Genomic DNA, 12,356 nt, shown 5'->3' with positions numbered 1-12,356 from the left:
ATTTGAGGATTACTTGTCAGCAGTAACCACACATTCATTGAAGGAAGGATAAAAACATTATAATATCAACTTAATAGAATATCTTTCATTGAGATCCATGTAAAAATTTCAACTATCATCTCCTAAAATTAAAAATGTTATAATAACTTTCGGGAAAAATATGCTATGCTACCTCCCAAAATAATGTTATTATGCTCGATGCAAATCACAGGCATGCACTCTTGTATATATAAAAAGAAAGAAGAAAATAATGGATTTTTTTGCCATGTGTCAAGTTTTAAATTATTGTCTTTATTTTCTAACAAATCACACTAATCAAAATACTAATTTAGAAAAAAATAATTCATATATCACTTGTGGCTAAAAAAATTTTAGATACTAACCTGAAGAAAATGATATAACTCATGTGTCAATCCATAAATATGAATTGCCATAATGTTTAAATATTTTGTATTTATACAAAATTTAATTCATTTATAGTTTTTTTTCCCTTTAGACCCATGAATATTTATATTGTACTATTTACATCATATATTTTTGTTCGTGTTATATATATTGTTATGCATAAAAACCTCATTTAAGACCTCACCAAATCAATCACCTGGACCAATAAGAGACTCGACTCTATGAAGTACAACTCAATCAATTGAGGGATCCATTGCTTGCCACGTAAACCGCCGTCAAATCATATAAACGTCCACTTGATATTTTTATCACCGATTCTCAATTCTATCACAGACCGCCTTATAGACACATGCTGAAACTCATAAACAAGATGGCATTGTCAATGCAGAACCATTGATGACACTCATTCCTATTAAGATACTAAGAAACTGAAGACAGCATATATGTGATATTCCCAAAAAAGTACATGATACTTAGAGAAAAGAAAACCCAAAAATAAGGAAATCAAAGACGCCAAGGGCATGTAACAAATATTTCATCAACAACAGAGTTATTCAAATGATAAGATAGAAGAAACTTCTTTGCCATTTTTCTTTTTAATCTCTCTGGAATGGTATGGGATTCGGATTTCCAATATCTCGGGAGCCTATCACTTGGCGCTGGCGAGTTGGGTGCGGAGCAGCTTGGCAGCAGCAACCATGTTGCTCAGGGCTGGTTTCACCTCAGCGTACTTGCGAGTCTTGAGCCCACAGTCAGGGTTAACCCACAAGATGTTGGTCTCGAGCACGGCAAGCATCTTGTTAATTCTGTCAGCAATCTCTTCGGTTGATGGTATTCTGGGAGAGTGGATGTCATAGACACCGGGTCCAATTCCAGCACCGTACTTCACTCCTTCACGGAAGACTGACAGGAGCTTCTCATCTGAACGTGAGTTCTCAATGGTTATGACATCGGCATCCATGTCAATGATCGAGTGGATGATATCATTGAAGTTGGAGTAGCACATGTGGGTGTGGATCTGTCGGATTTTTGACAATGAAATGAATGAGAACGGTGGTGATCATAGAATATGGAATATGCAAATAAGAAAGTTCAATGTTTCCGAGAATCAAAAAGAGTGAAGCAATATATGAACCTGGGTAGTGTCTTGGACACCACAGTTGGTGATTCTAAAGGAGTGGACAGCCCATTTTTGGTAGAAGGCATGCTCGGACTTCCTAAGAGGCAACCCTTCTCTCAAAGCAGCCTCATCGATTTGGATAACATTGATACCAGCTTTCTCAAGATCCTCCACTTCATCCTTGATGGCCAAGGCAATCTGGTAGCAAGTTTCGAATCTGAAAAGAAGGCAATCATAGAATGTCAAAATATCCATATTACAAAGTAAAAATGCTGGTAGAAATGCATAAACTTAACATCCCCCCCCCCCCTTTCCCCTGCATACCTCGGTTGATCATTTCTGACAAAGGACCAGTTGAGAATGGTGACAGGGCCCGTAAGCATTCCCTTCATTGGGCGTTTAGTCATGCTTTGGGCAGTGGATGACCAGAAAACAGTCATTGGTTTGGGGCGGCTAACATCACCGTAGATGATTGGTGGCTTGACGCAGCGAGACCCATAAGATTGCACCCATCCGTTAACAGTGAAAGCAAAACCAGATAATTGCTCACCAAAGTACTCAACCATATCATTTCTCTGCACAATTTTAAGTATTACTAAGATGCTTGCCAATAACTAAATACATAGTAATCTCTCTTTTACTGAAGAAGGGCCAAAACTGAAAGGAATTCTCACCTCAGGCTCTCCATGAACCAGGACATCAATGTCAAGCTCTTCTTGAAGGTCAACAACTTTCTTAATTTCCTCTTTAATGGCTTTAACATAATCATCCTCTGAGATCCTGTGGGAATAAGAGAACAGTAGTTAAAAGTAATGATCACATTAACATTTTTCTAAGAAAGATATCACCAATATTTTCTGGATTAACTACTCACTTGTTAGCCTTGAATTCACGACGAACTCTCCTGAGCTCCAAAGTTTGAGGGAAGGATCCAATGGTTGTGGTGGGGAGGACTGGCAGGTTAAGCTTCTTCTGCTGGGCATCGAGTCTAGCAGTAACATTTGTAGCACGACGGTGGTCAGAGCCCTTCAAAGCAGCAGCCTGGAAATGCAAGCACAGAAAACACAGTAAGCAAAGAAATGTTTACACGATGAAAACAATTACAGCAGAGCATTAACTCGAATAGTGAAGTTGAAATTTTTGTTTATCATAACACTTACAGCCTTTTGAACAGCCTCATTGGTCACTCTCGGGGAGGACTTCCTTGAAGCCTGAGCAGATGCGTTGGCAGTGAAGAAGGCCTAGAAGTAGATGAATAACCAGTAAGTGACATGGTGGTGTAGATGAATCTTACAAAAGCACCAAAATATGAAAAACAAAATACCAATCCGGAGATGATACGTTCTTAGTAAATTAGCCAAAAACAAGTAGCAAAATTATATGGAGATACCTCATCCTTCTGACCAGCCAATGCCTTGGCAAGTGCATTGACTTCGACGACTTTCTGGGCAGCGAATGCCAGCCAGGATTTGATTTCGTCATCTAGCTTGGTCTCGTTTACTAGATCAACAGCAGTGTGGAGAAGCGAGCAGGAGGTGGACACCACAAGCTTGTCTGCACATTGGAAAATTAATCAACCGGTATCAGTCTATAATAAATACCAAAATAGTAATGTACTATTCACCAAATAATTATGATATATAAAATGCAATGAAAAAATAGAATACCTTTGCCCACAACAGCTTCAAGAGCCTGCAATGTGCTAAGTGAAGAAGCAAGATCATTGGCCCAAATGTTCCTTCCATCAACAACTCCAGCAAAGAGGTACTTGCCCTTAGGGAAGTTACTCTTGATCAACTCAATGGTCTGGGTTCCACGAACCAAATCCAAACCATAAGCAGTGACACCCTTCAATTCAGTGAGGGTCTTGTATGCCTCAGCAGTGAGATCAGCAAAGTAGGTCTCAATCAGAACATTCAAGCCAGAGAGAGTGGTTTCTAGTTCAGCATAAGCAGCGGTAAAAGCTTGCAATTGGTGAGAGTCGAGATCCAAGACAAGGGTCGGTTCATCAAACTGAATCCATGAGGCACCAGCAGCCTTAAGCTCAGCAATAACTTCCCTGTAGAGAGATTCAATATCATAATAGCATATTAGAACAGTTAAGATAAATTTATAAAAAAAAAAAAAATTCAGACAAAAGGAGAACAAACTCTTACTTGTAGATGGGGAGAATTTTTGGGAGGAGAGAGAGGAGAGAGAAGGTCTTCTCAACACCCTTGGCTGGTTTAGACAGCAACAAGTATGAGACAGGGCCAATAAGGACGGGGATGGTGTCAACTCCGAGCTGCAAGTGGGACAGAGAATCAGCATTCAAGTTTAAGACTAAAAAGTTGAATAAGAACTATAAACATAGGACAAAGTGGGGCACCATAATCAAGTGGATCTAGCTAGTACTACTAGTCTCACGTGGGCATTCTCAAAAAATGGATAGTGTAAAATGTAATTCTAGAGGGTGAGAAACTACTATTCATATCAGAAATATTTATCAGTTAGGTCCAGAGCCTTGAAGCACCCCAAATCAGGCCATCATAAGTGAGCTAAAAGTATAAATATACATGACAGACAAAAAGCTACATTGTTATAATATATAGAAAAATTAGACCAAAAGAACATACCGCCTTAGCTTCCTCGTACTCATCAACTGCCTTGTGAGATGCATAAGAGAAGTTAACATCAGGGCCCAATTCTGGAACAATGAAGTGGCTGAAACGATAAAACTCAAAAGAGTATTAGTACCAAAATCTCAGTATGCATGGCAAAGCTGATAAAATAGACAAAGAAATAGCAACTTACTAGTTGGTGTCAAACCACTTGGTCATTTCCATGGCAGGCACAGAGGCATTTCCTCTGGCCATTGAGAAGTAAGTGTCAAATCCGATCTCTCCACCGTTCCAGCCATATCTAGGTGGAACAGCTCCAAGCATCGATGTTGCATCGAGCACCTGGTCGTAATAAGAGAAAGTGTTGCTCGGGATGTACTTGATCCCAGCAGCAGCCATTTGTTTCCAGATGGATGACCTGAGATCAGCAGCAACCTTTTGCAAATCCTCGGCACTGCTCTTCTTGTCCCAAAAAGATTCCAAAGCAAATTTAAGCTCTCTCTTAGGTCCCATGCGGGGATATCCAACAATGTGAGAGGCCATTTTTCTAAACAAAAATAAAAGAAAAGACAAAGTTCAACATTATTACATAAAGTTACTATTAAAAATAACTTAGCATGCAACTTTAGCATGCCCCTGTATTCCAATAAGTGATAGAATTCAGTATAGACAGACCAAAAGATCATATGAATTAATGTTTGGAAATTATCATATATTTCTCTAATAAAACATATTCATATGAAAGCAAGACAACTTAGGGGAGTAATGAGACACCTATAGTTAGAAGGTACTCGGGTGCAACTAGACAAAGATTAGAATTTGATAGGTATTTGGTCGAGCTCGAACAATCAAATGAGCCAAACTCAAGTGTCCTAATGGTTCACTCAAGTACGCGAGACTAATCGAACTTTTTATATAGGTGAGCTTTATATACGTATCAAGCTTGAAGTCCAACATGTGACTGTAAATCGGAACCAAAGGAATCAGATATAAATACACCGTTACATAGAGAACCAAACAAAATGCAGATCTATAAACCAATGACAATTTATAGCAATAAACCAATGATTAAAATTTTCTAAACAAAAATAAAAGAAAAGACAAAGTTCAACATTATTACATAAAGGTACGTATTAAAAATAACTTAGCATGCAACTTTAGCATGCCCCTGTATTCCAATAAGTGATAGAATTCAGTATAGACAGACCAAAAGATCATATGAATTAATGTTTGGAAATTATCATATATTTCTCTAATAAAATATATTCATATGAAAGCAAGACAACTTAGGGGTGTAATGAGACACTTATAGTTAGAAGGTACTCGGGTGCAACTAGACAAAGATTAGAATTTGATAGGTATTTGGTCGAGCTCGAACAATCAAATGAGCCAAACTCGAGTGTCCTAATGCTTCACTCAAGTAGGCGAGACTAATCGAACTTTTTATATAGATGAGCTTTATATATATCAAGCTTGAAGTCTAACATGTGACTGTAAATAGGAACCAAAGGAATCAGATATAAATACACCGTTACATAGAGAACCAAACAAAATGCAGATCTATAAACCAATGATTAAAGCACTAGATCTATACAATTATAAAACCCCAAAACACTGGATCTATTAAATTGCTTTCAAAACAGACAAGACAAAAGAAAAGCCAAATAAACTGATAGAATACTAACACTAACGATTAGATCTCACTACAAAAAACACAGAATCTTTAATAATTCCAAAAACCTAAGCTAAATCAATTACTTATAAAAACTCATAAAGAAAATCAAGTGAATGCTTACACTTCTTAATAAATGTCAGCAAGAAAAATCGATAGAAACAATTCGAAGTAGAGTTTTTAAATCGTAATAACGAAAACCCAGAATGAAAATGAACTGCTATATTCGAAATGCTGAGACTTTCAAATAGATTTCAATAATAAAAAAACCACAACTTTTTTGGAATCTTTTAGATCATATTTAATGAAATCCCAGGAAGAAAAATAACCAAGAATAAAAGTTTACATTTAGTAAAAGATCTCAGTGAAAATATACACAAATCTCTCAATGTTTTTTCTTTTTTAAATCATGGTAATGAAGATCCAGCAAGGAAAGGAAAGAAAGAAGAGTTAGAATTACAGGGAACCGCAAACAGTGGGATATGAAAGGAGGGAACCGAACCGTACCGAAGTGAACGGAGGTGAAACCGGAGAGAGAACCAAAAATAAGTAACTCAAAGAGACACAGAAAGATAGAGAGAGAGATGAAGCGGAAGAAGTGGCACAATTTTAGAGAGTGGAGGGGTTGGCTATTTATAGCTAAAATGGTGTACTATTGGCTATAAATGAGTGAAATCCCAGATCTGAATCTAACGATGATGGTGATTTTTTTTTCTTCTCTTTTTTTGTATTTTGCTTTTTTTTTTTCTTTCTAGTTTTAGATTTTAGTGAAATTTAAGCATACGCGCGGCCTTTTTAAGTGGCGCGTGGTGGAGTTGTTTTTGGTTGGCGGTGTGTGAGAGAAAATACGTATTTTTCTACAAACGAGATTGTAATTTCGGATAAAAAATGTTTCGTAAATATTAATGTTTTATTATTATCCCAACCAAATAGGTGTGATCCAAATTGGATCCAACCTAACATTATATTTAATTTTATGGAAATTTTATTTGATTTTATTGTCGATGAATTTTTAAAAGAAATCGGATAAATGGGTAAATAATTTAGAATTGATTTTATATTTTTTTATGATTTTTAATTAATAATTAAATTGATTAAACTAAAAATTAGTAGGGTAACAGACTTAATTATTGACTCGATTTTTAAAATATCGATAAAACAATACCATATGTTTTAAATAAAATATAAATCAAAACATAGGTATGACATTTATTTAATTCTACTTCACTAAGATTTATCATAATAGTAACCTAAATTTATAAATATGTATTTCTTTTTATTATAGAGACTGAATTAAATTAATCATTCTACAATTAAATGAAATAGTTTAATATTTATGCTATTAAAAGTTTTGAATAAAACTATAATTTTAACATATTAATATTTACAGTTTAAAAGGTGACATAAAAATATTTTTATTTGTAATTCAACTTCAAATGATTTCATTGAATTATAAAAACTTTAAAAATGTTAAATTTTGATTCTTTTAAATAATATAATGATTAAATTAATCCATTTAATAGTAAAAGAGTAATTTGATCATGCCCGTATAATAAAAAAAATTTACTAAACACTTTCACTCTTTTTTGAAAATTCCTTAATTAGATTAATTGAAAAATAAAAGGTTTACAAAAGTTTTACCATATGAAACGACAATTGAATAACCAACCTCACAAATAAATAAATTAAATCATTTCATTATTTCTCGTAAATAACCCAATCAATAATAAATGAGCTATCTCATCCCTTCTTTTAAGGCATCTAAAACAACAAAACTAGTGGCTCCTTCAAAAAATAAAACGTCTCTTTCCAAGTAAAAAAAATCGAGACTTCCTTATCTCTTCATTTCTTTCAAGCCCCGGACACTAAGAGAAGCTTGATTTGTCCGCCAATTGTCCATCTCCACACCGCTACTATCACATATGAAGACACCCTCTCCAACAAATAATTATTTTCCTCCCTTCGCAAACCCTCTTTAGCAAAAATGTGGGCCAACTCATTTTCGTTTCTTGTTACATGCCTAAACATACATCCAACAAATCTTCACTGGTTTTCTTTGCGTCGATTATATAGGCACTCAACACTGATATGCCAATCACTCCTGCATGTAGCTTTTTTATCACTGAAAGATTATCTCCTTCAATCACGACCTTGCTGAGGCCCAAATCCAACCTTATCTGAACTGCCTGGAGACATTTTATCGCTCTCGCTTCTACAATAAAGGTAGGTACGTGATCATTTATTATTATTCTCGAACCCATTATCTTACTATCTGTATTACGGGTAATTAACCCTGAGCAAGATTTGTTTGATCTGGAAAGGTAAGCTGCATCAAAGTTAATCTTGTACCAAAAGGGTTCAGGTGATCTCCACCTCTCCAAGCCAACTCGCTTACCAGGTAATTTTTTGTTAATCCCCTATAAGTCTTTTGCATACAATCTGGTGAAATTTGCTACTTTATTGCTTGATTAATGACTCCCATCATGAACGATTTTATTTCTGTCTGTCCAAATAGCCCAAATAGTGCATGTTACTACTAGGGGTGTTCAATCGGTTAACCGACTGGTTAATCGACCCGAAATAACATTAATCGAATTAACGACCTTTCAAAATTTTTAACCGTTAATCAAACCAAAATTTTTTCAAAAAAATTAACCGAACCGAAAATTATATGTTTTTTAATTTTTGGTTAAAATAAGTATAAAATTAGCTGAAGTAACCGAATTAACTGAATTACCCGAATTACTCAAATTAACCGAATTAACTGAATTAACCGAATTATTTGTATAAAATTATATGTTTCTTTATTTTTATTTTTAGTTTTAGATTTTTATTTTTATTTATTAAATTATTTGTAATTTTTATGATTGGGTACTTGGGTTAATATATATTAGATTGTGTATTTGGGTTTATGTTGGATTAGGTTTGAGTGAATAGTGGGCTATTTATATATTATAATTTTATTTATTAATTTTTTTGGTTAAATCGAAAAAATTCGGTTAACCGACCGGTTTCAAATCGAATTAACCGTTAACTGAAAACTCAAAAAATTATTAATCGACCTTCGACTGAATTAATTCGGTTAACCGATTGATTAACCGAATTGGGTCGGTTAACCAAATTTTTTCGATTTTACCCGAATTTTGCAAACCGCTAGTTACTACCCTAATCTGGGCCATCGAACTCTCATGGTAGATTTTACCAACCCAGTTTCTATAATCATCATGTAAGGACTCTTAATCCCATAATTTATTTAACTCCTTCCAAATTTCTTTAATAGAAGTACAGTCACGAAACGCAAGATTCAGAGTCTCAACACCATCGATACATCTAGGGCAAGCCTTCGAATTATTGATCCATCTGTAATGTAAATTGTTGTTTGTTAGGAGAAATTTGTTAAAAACTTTCCAATTTGTAATCTTTATTTTCTCCGGTAGATTTGTCTGCCATAGTTTCCTGTAAAACTATTGAAATGTATTAAGGTCGTTGTTAGCCATTTGGCTATCATCCTCTTGTATAAGCATCTTGTAACCGCTCCTCATAGAGTATTCGCCCGTTGGTTCACCTCTCCAAACTAGCTTGTCTTAAAAAGAATGACACAATAGAAGAATACACATCACTTTCTCGGCCTCTTCAGTAGACAATATTCTAGTTATAATATCCACCTTCCATTGGGTCGAACTTGGTTCAATTAATTTTGAAACCTTTATTGGTGACTAACCAACATTACTGCTGTGGATTTTGTAGTCCATTGAACCTGACACCCGCGCATCAGTCCTGATACCAATGTTAGAACTGCACCTACCCTCCAACACATGCCTGATTCAAGCAACCCTTTTGCAGCCCAGATGCTTTTCTAGGTATATGAAGGACATAAACCTAATTGAGATCCCATAAAATCAGAATCAGGATAATATTTTGCTTTTAACGTACACGCAAATAACGACTCTGAATAATTCAATAATTGCCACACTTGCTTTGCCAGTAAAACTACATTAAACTTGGACAAACATCTAAACCCTAAACCACCATTTTCCTTCAGGTTACATAGCCTAATCCATTCACACAAGTAAATCCCTTTTCTTCCATTATGTTTCTACGACCAAAATCTGCCAATAACTTATTCCAATTAGGCACACAAAGATTTTGGTGATAGAAAACATGACATTGGATAAGTAGGAATAACCTACAAAATGCACTTCACAAACACCGCTTTTCCTTGTTGGGACAGTAGCTTTATACACTAATTTTTCATATGACTCACCATTCTATCCTTCAAATTCTGAAATTCTCTCTTCTTTCCCCTTCCCACCATATTCGGAAGACCGAGGTATTTCTTCGACTCAGTTAAACATTAAACCCCCAAAGATTGGTTGATTAGTTCTTTCGCTTGATCTAAACTATTTGAGCTAAAAACATTAATGATTTTTCAAAATTGATACATTGACCTGAGCAATCTTCATACTCTTTCAAAATATTTTTTAGCAGAATGACTCCCCTTTCAGAAGCCTCTCCAAAAAGGATACAATCATCAGTGAACATGAGATGAGAAATTTCTAAAGTGCTTCTACAAATCTTAATCCCCGATAACCTATCCTCCTCATTTGCCAAATGCATCAATGTAGAAAGCCCTCACTATAGATATGAAACAGGTAATGGCTTAAGGGGTCTCCTTGCCTAAGACCTCTTGAAGGGTTAAAAGGCGCGCTTGTTACCCCATTAATATTAATAGAGTATGTCACCATGAAATACAGTGATATAAGAGTCAACCCACTTAACAACAAAACCCATCTTAAGCATCATTGCTCTTAAAAAATTCCACTCGACTTGATGATAAGTTTTACTCATGTTGAGTTTAAGCGGAAATAATCCTTCCTACCTGATCTGCAATTTTTAAATGCATCCAGAATTTCATAAGTCAAAAGTATGTTATCCGTAATCAGCCTACCAGGAACGAAAGCACTCTGTGCCTTATCATTGCAATTCTCCAAGACTAATTTGAAATGATTTGCAACTGATTTTGCAATAATTTTGTACAGATTCGTACATAGGCTGATAGGACGAAATTGTAACAAACTATTAGAATGTGCAATTTTAGGTAAGAGAATTATTTGGGTAGAATTTATAGATTCCAAAGAATTACCTCTATTCAATATACTAAGACAATACTGCCCCACATCATGGCCAATCACATGCCAATATTTCTGATAGAATAACGTCGATATTCCATCAGCTCTTGCAGCATTCGTTGGTCCCATATCTTTTACGACAATATAAATTTCCCCCATTTTATAATTCGTTGTTAGTTCTTTGTTCATATCCTCAGTAATGCACCACTTCGCCTCTAACAATATATGCGCTAAATTTCCATCACCCTTTGACGAAAACAAACCAGAAAAATATTCCTTCACAATCTTTTTCATTTCCTCATGCTCTACTTTAAATTGGCCATCATCATTTTTAAGCTCTCGAATTAGATTTGTTCATCATCTCTACAAAGTGAATCTATGAAAAAATATTATATTCCAATCTCCTAGCTTTAACCAGTTAGCTCTTAAACATTGTTCCAGTATAATTCTTCTTTTTCAATCACTAAATTCATATGCAACTTTGATTCGATCAACCCACAAAGATTTTCTTATGTTCTATCCTCTTCATTTAATTGCCCAATGCACCTTTGAATATTTAATGAGACACATTTCTTCTGTTTTTTGAGTATTTCAACCCATATCTGCAACCCCTTTCCCAGTATAGAAAGACCGACCGAAGCAGTGTCATTACTACTTTTCCACAACCTTAGAACGTCCTCTTCGCAAAAATCCTCAAAAGTCCACCAAGATTCAAATATAAATCTTTGGTTAGACTTTCTCTAAAAATCATTGTTAGTCGAGATAAGTAATGGATAATGATCCGAAATTGAATGCGCCAAGTGTTGAACATGAAATTTAGGAAATAACTCCCACCATGCCGATTTTACTACTCTATGATCCAATCTTTCTCTATTATTGTTCTCTACCAATCTACCTCTCTCCCACGTAAACCATTTACCCGTAAAATCCATTCTGCTAGTTGATAGTGATCCAAAGTGGCTCTAAAACTATTAATCCTACCTTCCTCTCTAGGAACCCTACCATAAAGAATCTCATTAAAGTTACCACAAACCATCCAAGGTAAGCTCTAATCATGGCCAAGCCTCTTCAGCAAATTCTATGTTTCTTCTCTATTCCAAACATCTAAGGAGCCATAAAAACCAGTTAGACGCCATTTCGTACTTTTAGTATCTTCTTGAATTTTTACATCAATATGATTCAGAGACATACTTATTAGAGAGATATTGACACCAACCTATCATTTAATATTCAGAACTCACGTGAACCCATCATATCAATATCTACACCAAAATGATATCTACACTTTTTTTGCACCATTTCTATTCTATTAGAATTTAACTTTAACTCTATAAGGAAGACAACTTGGGGATAATAATTCTTCAGCGTGTGCTGAAGTCTTCTAACTGCTCGTGGATTCCTCAATCCACGAATATTTCAGCATAAAATCT

At 35.2% G+C, this 12,356-nt stretch overlaps 1 protein-coding gene across 1 annotated transcript; it reads right to left on the bottom strand.

The window, feature by feature from the left end:
- Nucleotides 1–781: 781 nt before the first annotated feature.
- Nucleotides 782–6,534, bottom strand: LOC108469615 (5-methyltetrahydropteroyltriglutamate--homocysteine methyltransferase-like). Its single transcript, XM_017770551.2, has 12 exons — nt 6,305–6,534; nt 4,319–4,672; nt 4,141–4,228; nt 3,682–3,809; nt 3,193–3,584; nt 2,916–3,079; nt 2,686–2,766; nt 2,400–2,566; nt 2,200–2,305; nt 1,850–2,100; nt 1,541–1,742; nt 782–1,423 (listed from the first exon to the last, which is right to left on the bottom strand). Exons 2-12 carry the CDS (start codon nt 4,666–4,668, stop codon nt 1,055–1,057), a joined length of 2,298 nt encoding a protein of 765 aa, XP_017626040.1. The 5' UTR covers nt 4,669–4,672; nt 6,305–6,534; the 3' UTR covers nt 782–1,054.
- Between the last annotated feature and the right edge of the window lie 5,822 nt (nt 6,535–12,356).

Source organism: Gossypium arboreum, chromosome 8 (assembly GCF_025698485.1).
Source record: "Gossypium arboreum isolate Shixiya-1 chromosome 8, ASM2569848v2, whole genome shotgun sequence".
NCBI classification, from domain to species: Eukaryota; Viridiplantae; Streptophyta; class Magnoliopsida; order Malvales; family Malvaceae; genus Gossypium; species Gossypium arboreum.
The sequence above is the reverse complement of the archived record's forward strand: the minus strand, read 5'-3'. Positions and strand labels throughout refer to the sequence as shown.

What these genes read in the sequence shown, in the direction of transcription:
- LOC108469615 (XM_017770551.2), bottom strand. Translation starts at nt 4,668, where the DNA reads ATGGCCTCTCACATTGTTGGATATCCCCGCATGGGACCTAAGAGAGAG. An exon ending in ATGAGGCTGTTCAAAAGGCT is followed by an intron (nt 2,567 to 2,685) that starts GTAAGTGTTATG and finishes TTGCATTTCCAG; the next exon opens with GCTGCTGCTTTGAAGGGCTC. An exon ending in TGGTTCATGGAGAGCCTGAG is followed by an intron (nt 2,101 to 2,199) that starts GTGAGAATTCCT and finishes AAAATTGTGCAG; the next exon opens with AGAAATGATATGGTTGAGTA.